The sequence below is a fragment of the Aphanomyces invadans genome (assembly GCF_000520115.1).
Source record: "Aphanomyces invadans strain NJM9701 unplaced genomic scaffold supercont1.45, whole genome shotgun sequence".
Lineage (NCBI taxonomy): Eukaryota > Oomycota > Saprolegniomycetes > Saprolegniales > Verrucalvaceae > Aphanomyces > Aphanomyces invadans.
The window spans coordinates 351,382-365,846 of record NW_008580190.1 but is presented as its reverse complement, the minus strand read 5'-3'; the positions used below and the strand labels follow the sequence as shown (position 1 = coordinate 365,846).

The following is a 14,465-nucleotide window of genomic DNA, read 5'->3' as shown; positions in this document are numbered from 1 at the left end:
TATCGAGTATCATGACGCGAACAATTTTGTCGTTGTCTGGTCCTCCACAGCTCTCCTCCCAAAGTAGGAAACGAAGGTGACGTGGCAGTCACTACATCCATTTCGTTTTGTGCTGCTTCCAATATACGTGTCGTATTGTTCAAAATAACGCAATAGTATGCCATTTTCTATCGAGAGTGAATGAAACAACCCTCTAGGATCATGAATCTGACTAATATTGTCAGAACGGACTCAGAATGTATGTTTGAACCTGATTAAAACTTCATAAGGTGAACGAATATACTTCTTGGCGCAACCACATGAACCAAAGACATAATTCAGGTCGTTAATTCGAGCGATACAGTATGTTGTGAAAATGAGACAGCCAATTAGCAAGGGTCACCCAATCAAACGACACGATTGCTAATGTAAGTACTTGAGCCCGTTTTTACCAACTTGCGTGGTTCCATTTCGCCTCTGCCAGCGCGGCCGAGGGTGGGCGGCCGATGTACCCGCTGTCGTCGTCGCTCAGTGTACTCGAGTCGACAACGAACTTACTGTCCGGAGACCATACTTCGGACCGTGCACGCTTTCAACTTGACGGTGAGCGAACCATCCGCGTTCGTCGTGCCTTACCATGACCTGTAGTTGTCCTCGAGCACGTTGTGCTGTCGCACAAAGTTGCCCTGACGGACAAACAATTGCGCATCATTGTCCAGCGCGACAACAAGCGCATTCAATCGGATGCGTCCGGGTGGCGAAACGAACGGGCAGACTTCCAGCAAGTGGTTGGGCTTCAGTCGACGTTGACGAGGCTGGCGCCCAACGGCTCGTCGAAGACGTCCCAACCAGCGTACGAATCCAAAGTTTACCAGTTTCTCATTCAAGCGGTGCGTGCATGCTCATGTCTTGGCACACAAAGCTTGGTATCCCACATTTTCTTGGGATGTACTGTAGCTGCCGTCGCAATCACAGGTCGCGTCGTTTGAACTCGATATTGCGCTCTTTGTCAACCAAACCGCCACGGTCAAGCTGACGCCTGTTTCGGGCCTGGATGCAAGGGCGTCTTTGACGCTTTCTGTGCGTTGCAACGCTGTAAAATCCAAGATCGTTGAGGCTACAGGTGCTATGGGCGTCCGAACTCCATCTTGCCGGAGCTCGATCCTTCAACCCAACGGGAACAACGCGACCGCGCCCGGCGCGCGGTCTTCCAACAACACGAGCTATACGGGAGGAAACTCGTTTAAGCGGGAGCTTTCCCGAGGTGGCCAATCGAGCATGCACAGGCGAAGCTCGGGACCCGTGCGGTCCAGTAACCTCACCGACACGTCCTCTCTCGTTGTACGTAACTACAGGACGGTTAATGTCGCGGGCCGCTCTCATTGCACCCCTTTCAAAATAGCATGGCCAACAGCAGTTGGATTCGGCCAGCGAATATGCCGAAGACTTGGCGCAAGAGAACGAGACCCTTGTGAAGAAAGTGGCGGAGCTGGAAAAGCAAAACTTACGCCTCGAAGAAGCTGTAATCGCGGCCAACGCGACAATCGACCTCATGCGTCGCGAGCTGGACGAGCTTCGGCTGCGAGAGGCCGGCGAGACCACACGGGGCTTGCAGCTCAAGGCTTGGAACTTGGCGCTAGTGCAGGAATTCGAGATTTTGCGGCTGCAACAGCATCAAATTGCCGCAGGGGCGCCTGTGACACTGGTGAACGACGACCTGCTCCGACGAATCGAGTGTTTGACCAAAGAGGCCTACGAAACACCCGACAGTCTCTATTCAGACTTGGACGAGCCCGTAACTGAGCCAGGTCAGCCTTCATTTCGAAGCCCGCCAAATACTCCCCCGCTGACGCGTCTGTGGGTTCTGTGCGCATGCAGACTTAAGCGACTTGGACGACGACGCGTCAAGCTCAGATGAGGATTCAAATTTCAATTTCGACCCCGCGGCCCCAAGCGACGTCGAGGACTCGCAAGTCGTCGAATCTGCAGTCACAAAAACCACGAATGCGCTGATCGAAGACCTCCGGCAGCTCTTGGCCCGCAATCAACGACTCGTTCAAGACACGCAACTGCTGATTTATGCAGCTAGCGACACTCCAGTGTTGCCAGCCGCGGCTCCATCGGTCATGCCCGACTTGTCTGCTAACATCGACATCCACAGCCAGCGCAAGCACACGCAAGAACTCGAGACACAGAACCGATTTCTCCAAGCCATGACGAAACAGCAGTTAAAGGAGCGCGCCACGTTTGACGTACTCCAGCGCGAACGCGCCGAAGTCGCCCAAATGGCCGCAGAAGAAGCTAGAATGTGGCAAGTTCGCCACGACGAGTTATTTCGGACGGTTGTCGTTGTACCACCCCCTCCAGGTCCGGTGGCCCCGCCACCGCCCCCTCCGGCAGCCCCACCGTCACCTCACAATGTATCAACCCCCGTGGCAGAGGCCGCGAAACGCCGATCCGCTGCGACGGCGAACGAATTGACCAAACATGTTCAAATGCTGAAACAAGGTACCTACCTCACTCACCCCACCGTCACCTCGTACAGACTTTAAAACATATAAACCCTGGTAGAAAACCTCGCATTGAAATACAAAAACACAACTCTGGAAAGCTACCAAGAAAAGTACGAAGAATGTGAAAAGCAGCGAAAACGCCTCGAGGTCCGGTTGATGGCGCAGACAAATATTGGGGACGTGCCGCGGCAGCGCGCTATGACGATTCGAAGCAACGGGGGCGACGATGGAGAAGACTCGGACGTTTTCCAACTCACAGTGCAGCGCGCAGCCGCGTTGGATATGCAACTGAACGTGCTCAAGGAACTGAGTCGAACTCAAGCCATGCGCATCGCAACCATGAACGACGAGCATGTCAAAATGCGCCTTGATTTTGCCCACCATGTTGACGTGATGAAGACTCGTGTGGTGCAGCTCGAAGCTGCTGCGGCCCGACCACCTGCTGCCATTGCATGAACTCAGGCAACCATAATCAGAGAAGGAGAGTGCGATGCTGTAACTTAATCGGGATGAGTTGATCTGTGTGGCTAACTAAATTCATTCTGGACGCGTGCCCGTCGTCGACCCTCTACTGCTTCCTGTCTCGAAGAACCATCACCGTTATTCTCGGTCGGATGGCGCCGCCCCGCCACAGCGCAAGCTATATGATCTTGCCTTGCGCAATTCCACCGAATACCCCGACGAGAAACAGGAACGTCATGTTTAAGGTCAGTTAGGTTTCGTTCGTCTTGGCGAGAACTCGATATCGCTCGGCATAAGAAATCGGTCTTGTGTCAAGTGCAGCCAACGCCATGGCTTGATCATGGAGCATATCGCGAATCCATTGGGTCTGGCGCTGCATACGTTCGGCTGCGGACTCGCCGCACGCATGCGGGCCTAACACAAAAAAATATTCATTTGCATTGCAAGGAGCGAGTCATGACAACACGATTTTACAAGTTGGATGTGGCAAGCCCGTGAGGCACCTGGGGCACATCGCTGGCGGCATTCCATGGAGTTGCCGAAATGCAAGCCGCTCTCGATCCGACGCGGTGGCCTCAGCCTCTTCAATGACCTAGTCATCAGAATTTCGATCCCCTACATCGTCCATGAGGTACATTTGTTACTTCTTGTGTAGCTTTGGCTGTCGCCCGCTTTGAGTCCATGCCCCATTCGGCCTTGAGCACGGCAATTTTTTCTTTTAGAATGGCTCGATAGGCGTTCCCCAGCAGCTTGGACAGTGCGTCAGTGGCGTCGCGCTTGGCAACCTCCCGTGCACAATGGATTGCTTGCTACACCAAGATCGTACGTGCTCCACCACCATCGCAGCACATTGCGTACCAACTCCAGAGCGTGGCGCGAGTTCTCTGCGTCAATCGCAGCGCGAGCTTCGTTGAGGACAGCTTCGTGGCGATGAACCTTTGCCGTCAAGACAGTCAGTCCCAAACCAATAGAGCATAGTGTCACACCATATCTTTTCGTAAGTGGAAGCGAAGTTTGACCTCGGCCGTTTGCATCCGTTCGCGCAGCCTGGCGGTGTACCCACGTGCGAGAATGCCTCGCACGCGAGCTTGGATCTTAGTTGCTATAGCCATCTTCTCAGGACTTTGCACGATTGTATGTAGCTGCAGCCATCCATACCAGCGCAGTTTCGACGGTGGAGATGAACTCGCACACGATGTCCTTTCCACACCCGCTGCACTGTGGTGGCTTGAGGCTTGCACGCTCCAGCAAACACGGCAAAATTCCGCCACCGCTGCCAGCAGTCGCCCGTGCGGCGACTGCATACTTGAGTAAATCGCGCTCGAACGAGTTTGGTCTTCTCGACGGTGTTTTTCCAGTGCCAAAATCGATTATACAATGCTCGCTGAAACACTTTGACCGATGCTTGACAGAGCTAGACGGTATGATCATCGTCAGGAATGCATCGCATTCTGATGCTCCTTGTACCTTGCCTTGGCGAACCATGTTGCGTGTCGCCACCAAGTCCTTCCATGTCGCGAACCGACTCGCCACCGTGGACGCCATCGCTCTATACGCCGCATGAGCGACATGCGATGACCCGTGGCCGTTGGTTCCTCTACCGTTTGAATTTCAGAGTGATGAGTTTGCCCCGTTCGGTTTCCGTCCGCCACGCTGAAAATACGCGATACTGCACGCGGTAGAAGATCCGCATCCGCAATTTATGCGCGTGGTGGTGCTGGGTATGCACGGCCAGTCGGGTAGCGACCGCTGTGTCCAAAATCATGGCCACGGTGGCGCGCGACACGTGGAATCTATCGTGGGTTCGTCCTTTGAGTTGTCCAACTCAACATGCAAGCGAAACGAACCGAGCGTGGCATTTTAATTCCGACATGCAGTGCGTTGCCCAGTGCTGAAGCACTCGGGCCGTCCGTTGGACAAGCAGCTCGTACACCCGACCTGCGACAGTACAACAGATGGGCAAACTGCATGTTGCAGCAGTACCTGGATAGTCCGTGCAACAGTACAGCAGTGCGTTCAACGGCCCGTACTTGGAAGCGTAGTAAAGGTACTTGGTGTAGTCCAAGCGTTGCGCAACTCGTTTCTGCTCGGCCGTGGACGCATTGAGTTGCATTATCCGCTCGCGTTCGAGCTGCAGTTTTTCGTGAAGGAGCCGTCGCCGCTGAAGTTGGTCGAGTTCCTCCTACTACATCATGACGAAGCGACTACCACGAAAAACGATCTCCCCGACTTGATCGAGTTCGGGGGAGTGGTATACATTGAATCCCCACAATGCACTTGCGGATGCATTGGGAAGGCGTTTGCGCGTGTGTTTCGTCGGCGACGTCAGGGCCGTTGCTGCGGTACATCCCACAAGTGACATATGCATCGCAGGGACGACGACTGACACGTACATAGCGTGGCCACTCGTTCGGGGGGCTTGCCCTGCTTTCTGTGCTGTAGCATTTGCGACTTGAGCGGCGAATGATGGTGGCAAGCGGGGAGGCCATTGCGAGGCAAACTCACGACCTGGAACTTCGGTGGGCATTCCCGCATGCTAATGTGCCGCAGCCACCCTTTTCAGGTTGCTGCTGCCTCACCGTGGCGGGAACTATTTCCGTCGGAAATCCCAAGGAGAAACGACTTTTTCGGACGACAGGAACCATACTCTAGCAAAATTCTCAACTCAAGCTTCAGAAGCCAACAATGCGTCGACCGCCCCCAACAGTGAACCCGCTATTTTTAGCCGGCTTGGTACTGGGCAGTACACTCATCCGACATTCGACACGGGTGACCGATCATGTCCTTCTTCGGCTTGACGTTTTTGGGAACGCAAGAGCCATTCGTGGGGACCGTTCCCCTGTATGCGTTCGACGATACCGAGCTCGTGGCTGCGGCAGAAGCCATCTCGAAGGGAGATGGGGGCGCCGTGGACATGGCTAACATTGAAGCGTTTCTTGCACTAGTATACCGCTGCCCTCGTGAGGTGTCTCCCCCGCAAGATATTGTTAACCAAGTGCGCGCCTGGTTTCCACAAGGAGTGTTGCCACTGAGCCAATTCACCACTGGTAACAACTTGGCTGGGTTCCACTTGATCACGCTGTGCCCCTGGCCACGTTTGGTAGGGATCCTGGCACTGAAAGCACATGCGGAGGCAACGGAAACACAAAACCAGACCGACACTTGGTCCAAGGGCTGTGAATTCACGAGTGGCCTCGACTTGCGCGCCGCTAAGGTCAAGCACACTCGCATGATCAAGGACCCGAATGAAAAATACACGGCTCCGCTCACGGATTCTCAAACGTTTGGGTAAGTGGCATGTCGTCCCCGATGTGCGCGATGATGAGACGACAATGAATTCGTGACTACGCAGATGGGTCAAAGGTCCACCAGTCAAGACTTTCCCAAAAAAGAGTTGCGAAGAGACCAAGTTTGCCTCTGCCATGATCCAGTCTGGAGTCAACTACTTTTAAGCCATAACGCGACACAATTTAGTATCGCTCATTCTTCTACATGCTCCTTCTTGCAGCATGAGCAACAGAATTCACAACCCATGGCGTCGTTGTGGTCCAACTATGCGTATGGACATCACAAGATCGCCGAGAACAGCATAGAAAGAAACATCGGGTTTTCCGTTGGTTAATTTCTTTCACACCATGCCTCGCCGTGAACTGCATGTGCTATTGAAGACGGAGGGAAGAGCGTGGAGATAAGTCATGCACTGCGTGCAGCCTCGAGGCATGGGGGTCAAAACTGAGATGTGCATTAAGCAGAGATACCAATGACACCGAAGGCCTTGATGGGGCCGGCGTTGCCGTTTTGCAAGCTAAGTTCATGGCCACCCTTGCCCAAGTCGTCTTCGTTTTCATGGACCACGACAGAACGGCCGATGACAGAGTGCGGACCGATAAGCTTGAGCAGAGGGTCTTCGATGTGCACCTTGGCGTTGCCTTCTTCGTCAACCTGGATGTTGCCGAGGGAACCCACACGACGCTCTTCCTCGTCGGGGGCACCATGGCTCTTGCCAAACGGGTTGAACACGCCACCAGTGGACGCACCGTTGTTCGACACGTCGCCAAAGACGTTGATGTGCAGAGCATGCTTACCAGCTGATAGACCCTTCAAGGAGCCCGCAACTATGGTCTTGGCATCTTCGTTCGATTGGGACAACACAAGGGTGCCATACACCGTGGCGTCGTCGCCGTACAGAGTCACCACTGCCTTCGCCATGGTCGTCGAAATCTTCGTTGGCACCAGTCGTGCCTGCGACCATGGCGCCATCTGATTGGTCGACATAATAAAGCAATTCAAGAAAAATATCAAGAAAAATGTATACATTAATTCTGTTTGGTCTGAATGATTCGCATACGAATCCAAAGACATTCCCTGGACATGGAATGAAACGGTTCTACAGGCGTTTCACGTGTAACGGTGCCAGCACTGAAGGGGCACCCAATCTTGACGACGGGTGAACTCCGTCCACCGCCCAAGGAAGGACCATCGAATACATTTTGGCCCGCGAGATGCCATGAGAAGGAGTTGCTTCCGTTGGCTGCCGCTGAGCGAGTAGCATTCCGAGGTGGACGAAGGTTGTGTTTTGTCTTTAGACTCATTGGAAGGATCGAGTATGGATGGCTGGCGTCGTGCAGGGAACAAAGGTTGACTGGTTTTTCTAAGGTTATAGAATCGTCGGGACTTCTTGTGCTGTAAAACTGATAATTTTGAGACAGGATGTAAGGCCCACGACGATCGCCAACCCCCCACATTATCTCGTTTTGTTGTGGAATTGTCGAGGCGTCTGAATTCGCTGACGGTGCATTGCCAGCAGCTTGAGTGAAGGGAGTTTTTGAAGACACTTGCATGTCGATGGGAGAACTATTGATGCCACTGATCGGACCCACTCGACGAATTTGCTTCGTAAAGTTGGTCTGGAATGGAGACCATGTCAAACGCGGAGAAATTGACAGCAAAGTACTAGCTCGCATGAGAAAACACGACACACATCGACATTCACCGCGCCCGTCATAAACATTTTTGAAAACGGCGGTGTTCATGTGCATTGTCCAAGTCCGCAGACCATGGTACGGAGAGCTGACGAATGACAGTCGTACACCGACACCTTTGAACGGACCTATCGGTATACCTTGATCTCTTTCGAACTTGCTGCGGCGGCATACCCCGGCTAGAGCTTGCAACAGTTTATGCTGTCATTGGACCATGCAAAGACGAGGATGCGTCGGCCATCGCACCATGAAGTGGCTTTGGGCAGACTGCATGTCCGTGCAAGCCTTGCCCACTTGTACGGTATATGAAACACAGCAAAAGCTAGAAGCAGGGGGCTCAAATTGAAATATGCCACCTCATCGACTTCAACATCGAGAACACCAAGGGGGTCCAGATTCTGGGGGAATTCCCACACTCTTGATGGTACGGGAGCAAAAGAACCGGTTGAACCAGTGAAGGTGAAGAACCTACAGGACAGAGGATCTCGGCCACACATTTTTTCCGACCTCGGAACGATTGCGTTCAGGTTACTCGAAGTATTAACTTAGCGATTCTGGCTTGCGCAAGGGATGTATGCATGTTGAGGGCGGAATGACCATCGTGCCATCAAAGCTGTGATTGGCTCAATCACGTAGCCTTGGCAAATGCGGGCATTCGATTGGCTAGAGCGTTTGGCAGTGCTCTTGGTGTGTGGTGCGAAAGAGCAAGAAAGCACTGGAATTGTCGTCAGCATGCTCGCGAAGATGTCAGGTCGCATGTATTGCAAGCGCACACGGGCATGTTGCATATGCGAGGGCGATGGATCTGCCTTGTTGTGTGAATCACAGAAACGTCGGATCGACCACCGCCAGGCCAGGAGCACGTGCTAAGAAACCGTTTCTTCGCATTAAATAAGACTAGACAAGACTATGCCGGACGGCGCTTAGTAGTCGTCGTCGTCCATCGAGGTCACCGTGTGGCGACGGGTTTGCGCGAGGCAGTGTGTACAGGGTGGATGGACTTCTTCGATCGGGTCGTACGACCGGCGACCTTCTCGCAATTGCGACACTTGCGCCGGGATGTATGGTACACGTTGGCCACCGACAATCGTCGTGGGTTTGTTTTCGTTCGCGTACTTGCGAGGTATGGCAATCGGTTCGGACACGACATACGAGGTTTTCTTGGGCTTCTTTTGCTTGGCGCGTGTCGCATGCGGGCACGTGCACTTGCTGCGCTTGGTGAGGGCTTGAAACCACGACGCGACCTTGACCTTGAACGACATCTTTTCCATCGAGCGGCCAGCCATGCTTGAGATTGGCAATCGAGATACTATTGGAAAGTGAGATGTTTCCACGCCTGGGTGGCGCTGGACCTCGGATCGACGGCAGAATGTTTGTTTCGAAACGCCAGTTCGAGAAGTTTACGACGAATAGGAATGTTGGTTGAGGTATGCGGAGTGTGTGTGAATGTGGTTTCGTGTGCGAACAGTCGACCGCCGCCGCATCCAAGCGTTCCTGCTGCTTGTAGATGCGGCAGTATGGAGTGACGTGGGCCTGCCTTCTAATGGAAGCATGCATCGTCCGAGGATTTCAAGTCGCAAAGTGGAGGTTCGTCGGGCAAGATGTGGCCGGTTGCTGTCACACTGCCGTCATTTCTGGCCAACCACCAGTTCACGGAAATGTGGATGATCCTGCTTCGGTAAGGTATAAAACGCCCAGGCTCGCCGGACGCTGGATTGGATGCAGAGACGCCGCTGGCTCCGCGAGCCTATCGCGTGACCCGATCTCCCAGCCCCCCTCCCTATAAATAGACAATATATATATGGACGATGTCGAACGACTCCGCCAACCCGTCCTCATCCCAAGATTCCAAGAGATTCTCGTACAGTACCTCCATTCAACTTGGCTGCTACTTCGACGTCAAAACATTCATGTCATTTTGCCTGGGGGGCATCGCTGGAGGAGCAAGGAGCGTGGGATTCGGATAATTGTGCAGGTCCCCTCCATGGAAAGTTGTGTGTTCCCACGTTTGGCCGAGGAAATGTTCTGTATTGCATATTAGGTGGCACGGCGTGCTGCGTCGTCACAGCAACCTGCGGCACCTCCACCGCGTCAACGTACCATCCCAAGCCGAGTTGTGATGACTTCCGTTTTCTCAATGGCACCACCGTTTTGGGTTCCTGAAAGTGCCGCACAACGGCGAGGTGCCACCAACGTGTCAAAGTTCTATGCTACGCAAGATATGCTGAAATGTGGTCTTTTCATGCAAATCAAATTAATTTCTATGCTGCCACGGTACGCGAAACAAATGAATCTTCATCCAAGTATAGGGCGCGGCATCTTTTTTGTGAGAATACGGTCCCTATATCCGGACTAGGTAGTACTGTCGATGTCTTGTGTTCTGTGTGTGCCCTGTTCAATGTCCAAAGTGGTGGAGAGGATGACCGCCACGAATGCACTATGCACGATGCGAATCCTCCATCCACAACCTCTCGGACTGCCGAGTCGCGCGCGTTGCTCGTGTATCTGCCTCTTGGGCGACGAGCCATGTCCAGCGCCAACGTGACATGCCATCGTAGTACGTTTGGCAACGCGTTGTACCTAAAATGATTGGCACATTCGTTTGGACATTCGTTGTGATTCCAAAGTTGGAGAGTGTCTCGCTGGGTTGGCCGCGATGAAGCACAAGAATGTTCTTGTGGCACTGTCGCCTTCTCTACAAAGTGCATGCGATTTGACTTAAACCACGTATCGCAACCCTCGATCGAACATTTGAAGGTTTATGATTTGATCCCTTGGCTGCACGCACCCCATCCATTTGATAGGACCCACCCATCGTGTCCAGCATGTCTCTGGCGCCAGTCGTGTCCGCCACTCCACGATCATGATCGGATTAAAGTCTCGACAGAGCGAGAAATTACAGACGAAGAAGCCACTCTTCTGGCCACCGAAACAGAATAGAATCCCATGGTCGTCGGCTTTGCAACATATCAATGGTTGCGAGTAAAATCCAGCAAGGATCAAGCGGCGAGATGTTTGAGATAACAATATAATGCATGACTGTCGGTGGCAGTATCGTCCGCGCAGCCACTGCGCGACAACCGGGATGCTTGGCAATTGTCACACGCTTGCCTCGTGTTTGGTCGTTGCGATCGTAGGATTTGCGTCCGCCTTTACTTGCGATACTAGGGAAAATGGCACACGCAAGCCTCCGACCGCCGCGTACAGTTTCGATTCGTTGGCGCATTTGCAGGGCCACGAGATCGCCTCGACGTGCATATTTGTCGCCTTGGTGTAGTGTATTCTGGACGAGTTGACACACGTGGAAATTGCCTTGAAGCGACGAGAGGGTATTTAACTACATTACAACTTTTGCATGGCAAGGACGGGGCCTTGCGGGGAAGGATCGCCATGGTGAAGGGCAAGATGTGACAAAATGCCAAGTGGTAGCCCATCACCGCAGCTTCGATCTTGGAACGGCCAACCCAAAGGTGGTGGTGGTGCGACCTCACTTGCGAAGGTACAGCCCACGGAAACTCTCGAGCCACTTCCCAATTGTTCCTAGATTGTCGCAGGTTCGACTATCCCGGACGGTCTCAATTCGCCGTTGCTTTGGCATTTCGCTGTATCTCTGACATCACACCACCGTATGTACGCACGGCACTCCAGCTTCTCCACCTTATACTCGACAGAGGATCGTGTATGACGAACCAAATTGTGAACGGCTTTGCGCCGTTGTGTACACCGCATGAAAGTTGATGATTGGGACGAACCTGCTCCCCTTTCAAGTGAAACCTCCTGCTGTGCACAAGCACGGCCGAGGGAATCGCCCTCGACAAGGTCGCACCAGGGGACAAACACGCCGTTGTCACGATCCTGCTGATGTTTTCTTTCGTCGCATGTCCACGTTTCGCGGATGCACGACCCTACGCATCTAAACTTGTGACACGACCCATCGATTAGGAATACATCGTGGGACTGTTCTCGACAACGACTGGCTCCCGCCACGCCTCGCGCCATTCCCGTTGCGACACGTCCGATTTCGCGGCCCTTTCAACAAGCGTGCGTCGTCCCGTCGATAGACATGTTGCGCATGTTGTGACGAACAACCAGGTTCTTTCTCTCGGCTCCACATGTTGTCGACTGGCGAGTTCCCTTGTACAACTTCGAGGCAAATCATTGACATGGTTTGAATGGTTCCATTGTAACATCGGCAACTGCATGAAAAGCCGACAATCAAGCCTTCATTATACGGGTGTACTTGGTACTGGGTTGGATGCTCTAAACTGTTTGCGAGAACGAACACGGACACGGCATCCTTGTTGGCACCACGAGCGAGATGGCTGCGGCATCTTGTGGTTTATATAAAAGAGTCGACAACGTGTTCACCTCCAATGCAAATGAGGATGTCGCGTAAGAGAGCATGCATTTCACGCCCTATACATGTCGGATTCTTTTGCATCTTGTGTGAACTGTGCGTCCACATCGCAGTTTCGATGATTATATCTACCTCCCCCGACCTCCTTCTTCGTCTTCGTCCTTTTGCTCTCGTGGACTCTGGTGCCCATGCAAGCCCAACTTCCAGTGTATCGTGCGAGAGGTACATGCACCCTTCCCCCCGCGCTCGAGAAACTTTTGGCGTAGATATCTCGGACTCGAAGTTGAGCTGTCGCAGACATGGACGATGTTGGAAACGAGTGTGCTTTCAACCACTCTTGCCGCCGTCACCTTTGTATCCAACATCGGGATGCGGACGCCAGGACCCTAATGAATGTCGAGGAGTGCTGGTAGTCTCGAAAGTAGAGCCCACCGCAAGGTGTTCACTTTCGAATTTTCGTGCCAGGGACCACAACTGGGTCGAGATGGAACTAGCCACGCTCCTGTCGTCGAACTGGTCCATTGAAAACACACCCACGCCCGCCCCGCGCCGCAAACGTGTACTCACCCCCGAACAGCTCCACATCAACCGCATCCGATCCAAGGAGTACTACGAAGCCCACAAAGCCAAAGTGCTCGAGAAGCTTCGGCTCAACTACGCCAGCAACCGCGACAAAGAGCGCCAACGTCAACGGGAAAAATACCGCCGCTCCAAGGCAAGGAAGATGCAAAGGATCAAGCTGCCCCAAGAAGCCGCCGTCCGCATCGTTGGAGCTGCGAATGACAGTCTCGTGACGTGTGCAGCAGTGGCGCCAACCCCGGATTATCGCCTTGCGGTGCGGTTTCTTCTAAACAACTAGTCTAGACGATAGTACTCTAGACACCCCATATTTAGCACGTTGAACGTCGCGCTGTGTGCATGACTTGGCTTGTTGTCCACGTTGGACTCATCGGCGGGTTGACGCAAGACACAAAACACACCTCGACGCAAAACACTTTGAGATCAAGGAGGAGCTCGATGTGGCTACGAAAGAGACGGCCCCTAGATCACTCGCTCGGACGAACGACACCGAGTGCACGGTCGACGCGAAATCGTGCGATGTTTGCGTCGAAGTCAAGTCGGCCAACCCCTCGACACGAAAGAGATGAGCACCTGGATTTAATGCATTACTAGTACACTTAAACCGCGATTCTGAGCATGCACCCACACCACCTTTTCAGTTGAGTTGACCGGGAATGAATCTGCGCGCTGCCACTCTAGTCCACGAAAATGTGTCACTTTGCCCTTGTCATTGGCGGCATTTTCTCCAGCTGTGACGTGAGGCAATCTAATTGGCTAGCAAGAAACAGCAAAATCTTGGATAGAGGGTTTTTGTACACGAACGCGTGAAGAGGTGATAATAGTTAGTATCTCTTTGCAACGCGCACAAGATGACATGCTCAGGGTTCAAAATCTCCATTTCATCCTTCGTGGTGAATAGAAAACCATCATCCATTGCACACACCTGTCCAGCGATGCCACCAGATTTGTTCAACCCTGCTTCCCTGGGACACACCACCCATGGCGCAAGCTCAACAACAACAAGCGTGCTGCCATCAACCATGCGCTCCTTGAAAGGAGCATGAATGGCAAGGTCCTTCACGGGACTATGTCTGAGCCTGCTGAGCAATTCAAGTGCCATATACGAACAGTGTCGCATGTGTGGAAACGTGGATAGCTCACTGTTCATGTAGGCCAATGTTTCGTCGAAGTTCCAAGGTTTTACCTCTCATATTGAATATTCCCACCAAGGTATATTATATTTGATGATAGTCCATTTTAGGCAATTCAGGGGATTTCGCTGCGCATTACAGATAGTCATCCAAGCTCGCCACCGAGGCTGTGCCTCACAACGCCCGCCAGACGTTGTATGAATAATGGCGGCCCAATCTAGCATTCCCAAGACAGCAATCATTCGCCACAGGAACTATTCAAGATGCCTCTTTGGAGGAAAGAGGCAATATCAAGGACGTGAATTAGTTCAATTTCCAATGTCATGCGCTCTCCGGTCATCGAGACAAGCTCATGCGCACCTGAATGGTTATTGAATTGCCAAGAACAAGTAGGTTTGGCAAAAAACTAATCATAATATTTCTATAGTTGGTTCATGTGATATCAGAGATCCATACAAAC

General features: G+C 52.8%; 7 protein-coding genes across 18 annotated transcripts; 3 read left to right on the top strand and 4 right to left on the bottom strand.

Moving 5' to 3' along the window:
* Window positions 1-414: 414 nt before the first annotated feature.
* On the top strand, window positions 415-3,061 carry H310_12969 (hypothetical protein). The gene is made up of 6 exons (XM_008880284.1): window positions 415-582; window positions 628-869; window positions 937-1,320; window positions 1,382-1,787; window positions 1,858-2,487; window positions 2,551-3,061. Exons 1-6 carry the CDS (start codon window positions 486-488, stop codon window positions 2,946-2,948), a joined length of 2,157 nt encoding a protein of 718 aa, XP_008878506.1. The 5' UTR covers window positions 415-485; the 3' UTR covers window positions 2,949-3,061.
* A 113-nt stretch (window positions 3,062-3,174) lies between these two features.
* On the bottom strand, window positions 3,175-5,624 carry H310_12968 (hypothetical protein). 12 transcript variants are annotated; one of them, XM_008880272.1, is made up of 13 exons: window positions 5,534-5,624; window positions 5,348-5,462; window positions 5,185-5,291; window positions 4,938-5,136; window positions 4,802-4,892; window positions 4,556-4,747; window positions 4,422-4,503; window positions 4,113-4,368; window positions 3,941-4,056; window positions 3,813-3,890; window positions 3,599-3,763; window positions 3,429-3,546; window positions 3,175-3,368 (listed from the first exon to the last, which is right to left on the bottom strand). In XM_008880272.1, the coding sequence occupies exons 1-13, from the start codon at window positions 5,597-5,599 to the stop codon at window positions 3,205-3,207; spliced, it is 1,749 nt and encodes a 582-aa protein (XP_008878494.1). In that variant the 5' UTR covers window positions 5,600-5,624; the 3' UTR covers window positions 3,175-3,204. The 12 variants fall into 12 exon arrangements, with proteins under 12 accessions (XP_008878494.1, XP_008878495.1, XP_008878496.1 ...); XM_008880273.1 differs by having other exon boundaries at window positions 5,348-5,624; XM_008880274.1 differs by having other exon boundaries at window positions 5,185-5,462.
* A 59-nt stretch (window positions 5,625-5,683) lies between these two features.
* Window positions 5,684-6,447, top strand: H310_12967 (hypothetical protein). Its single transcript, XM_008880271.1, has 3 exons — window positions 5,684-6,001; window positions 6,059-6,242; window positions 6,307-6,447. Exons 1-3 carry the CDS (start codon window positions 5,734-5,736, stop codon window positions 6,404-6,406), a joined length of 552 nt encoding a protein of 183 aa, XP_008878493.1. The 5' UTR covers window positions 5,684-5,733; the 3' UTR covers window positions 6,407-6,447.
* A 107-nt stretch (window positions 6,448-6,554) lies between these two features.
* H310_12966 (hypothetical protein) lies at window positions 6,555-7,186 on the bottom strand. The gene has a single exon (XM_008880270.1). The coding sequence runs from the start codon at window positions 7,161-7,163 to the stop codon at window positions 6,699-6,701; it is 465 nt and encodes a 154-aa protein (XP_008878492.1). The 5' UTR covers window positions 7,164-7,186; the 3' UTR covers window positions 6,555-6,698.
* A 70-nt stretch (window positions 7,187-7,256) lies between these two features.
* H310_12965 (hypothetical protein) lies at window positions 7,257-8,198 on the bottom strand. The gene has a single exon (XM_008880269.1). It carries the CDS (start codon window positions 7,991-7,993, stop codon window positions 7,271-7,273), a length of 723 nt encoding a protein of 240 aa, XP_008878491.1. The 5' UTR covers window positions 7,994-8,198; the 3' UTR covers window positions 7,257-7,270.
* Window positions 8,199-8,795: 597 nt separating this feature from the next.
* On the bottom strand, window positions 8,796-9,332 carry H310_12964 (hypothetical protein). The gene has a single exon (XM_008880268.1). It carries the CDS (start codon window positions 9,220-9,222, stop codon window positions 8,860-8,862), a length of 363 nt encoding a protein of 120 aa, XP_008878490.1. The 5' UTR covers window positions 9,223-9,332; the 3' UTR covers window positions 8,796-8,859.
* Window positions 9,333-12,720: 3,388 nt separating this feature from the next.
* On the top strand, window positions 12,721-13,215 carry H310_12963 (hypothetical protein). Its single transcript, XM_008880267.1, has one exon. The coding sequence runs from the start codon at window positions 12,778-12,780 to the stop codon at window positions 13,150-13,152; it is 375 nt and encodes a 124-aa protein (XP_008878489.1). The 5' UTR covers window positions 12,721-12,777; the 3' UTR covers window positions 13,153-13,215.
* The last annotated feature ends 1,250 nt before the right edge of the window (window positions 13,216-14,465 follow it).

Coding starts and splice junctions, on each gene's coding strand:
- H310_12965 (XM_008880269.1), bottom strand. CDS start 7,993: ATGCACATGAACACCGCCGTTTTCAAAAATGTTTATGACGGGCGCGGT.
- H310_12969 (XM_008880284.1), top strand. CDS start 486: ATGTACCCGCTGTCGTCGTCGCTCAGTGTACTCGAGTCGACAACGAAC. Junction 1,321..1,381: donor CCGACACGTCCTCTCTCGTT/GTACGTAACTAC, acceptor CTTTCAAAATAG/CATGGCCAACAGCAGTTGGA. Junction 2,488..2,550: donor TGTTCAAATGCTGAAACAAG/GTACCTACCTCA, acceptor AAACCCTGGTAG/AAAACCTCGCATTGAAATAC.
- H310_12963 (XM_008880267.1), top strand. CDS start 12,778: ATGGAACTAGCCACGCTCCTGTCGTCGAACTGGTCCATTGAAAACACA.
- H310_12968 (XM_008880283.1), bottom strand. CDS start 5,599: ATGGTTCCTGTCGTCCGAAAAAGTCGTTTCTCCTTGGGATTTCCGACG. Junction 5,463..5,533: donor CGGAAATAGTTCCCGCCACG/GTGAGGCAGCAG, acceptor CCGAAGTTCCAG/GTCGTGAGTTTGCCTCGCAA. Junction 4,369..4,421: donor ACATGGTTCGCCAAGGCAAG/GTACAAGGAGCA, acceptor CATACCGTCTAG/CTCTGTCAAGCATCGGTCAA.
- H310_12964 (XM_008880268.1), bottom strand. CDS start 9,222: ATGGCTGGCCGCTCGATGGAAAAGATGTCGTTCAAGGTCAAGGTCGCG.
- H310_12967 (XM_008880271.1), top strand. CDS start 5,734: ATGTCCTTCTTCGGCTTGACGTTTTTGGGAACGCAAGAGCCATTCGTG. Junction 6,002..6,058: donor ACTGAGCCAATTCACCACTG/GTAACAACTTGG, acceptor CACGTTTGGTAG/GGATCCTGGCACTGAAAGCA. Junction 6,243..6,306: donor ACGGATTCTCAAACGTTTGG/GTAAGTGGCATG, acceptor GTGACTACGCAG/ATGGGTCAAAGGTCCACCAG.
- H310_12966 (XM_008880270.1), bottom strand. CDS start 7,163: ATGGCGAAGGCAGTGGTGACTCTGTACGGCGACGACGCCACGGTGTAT.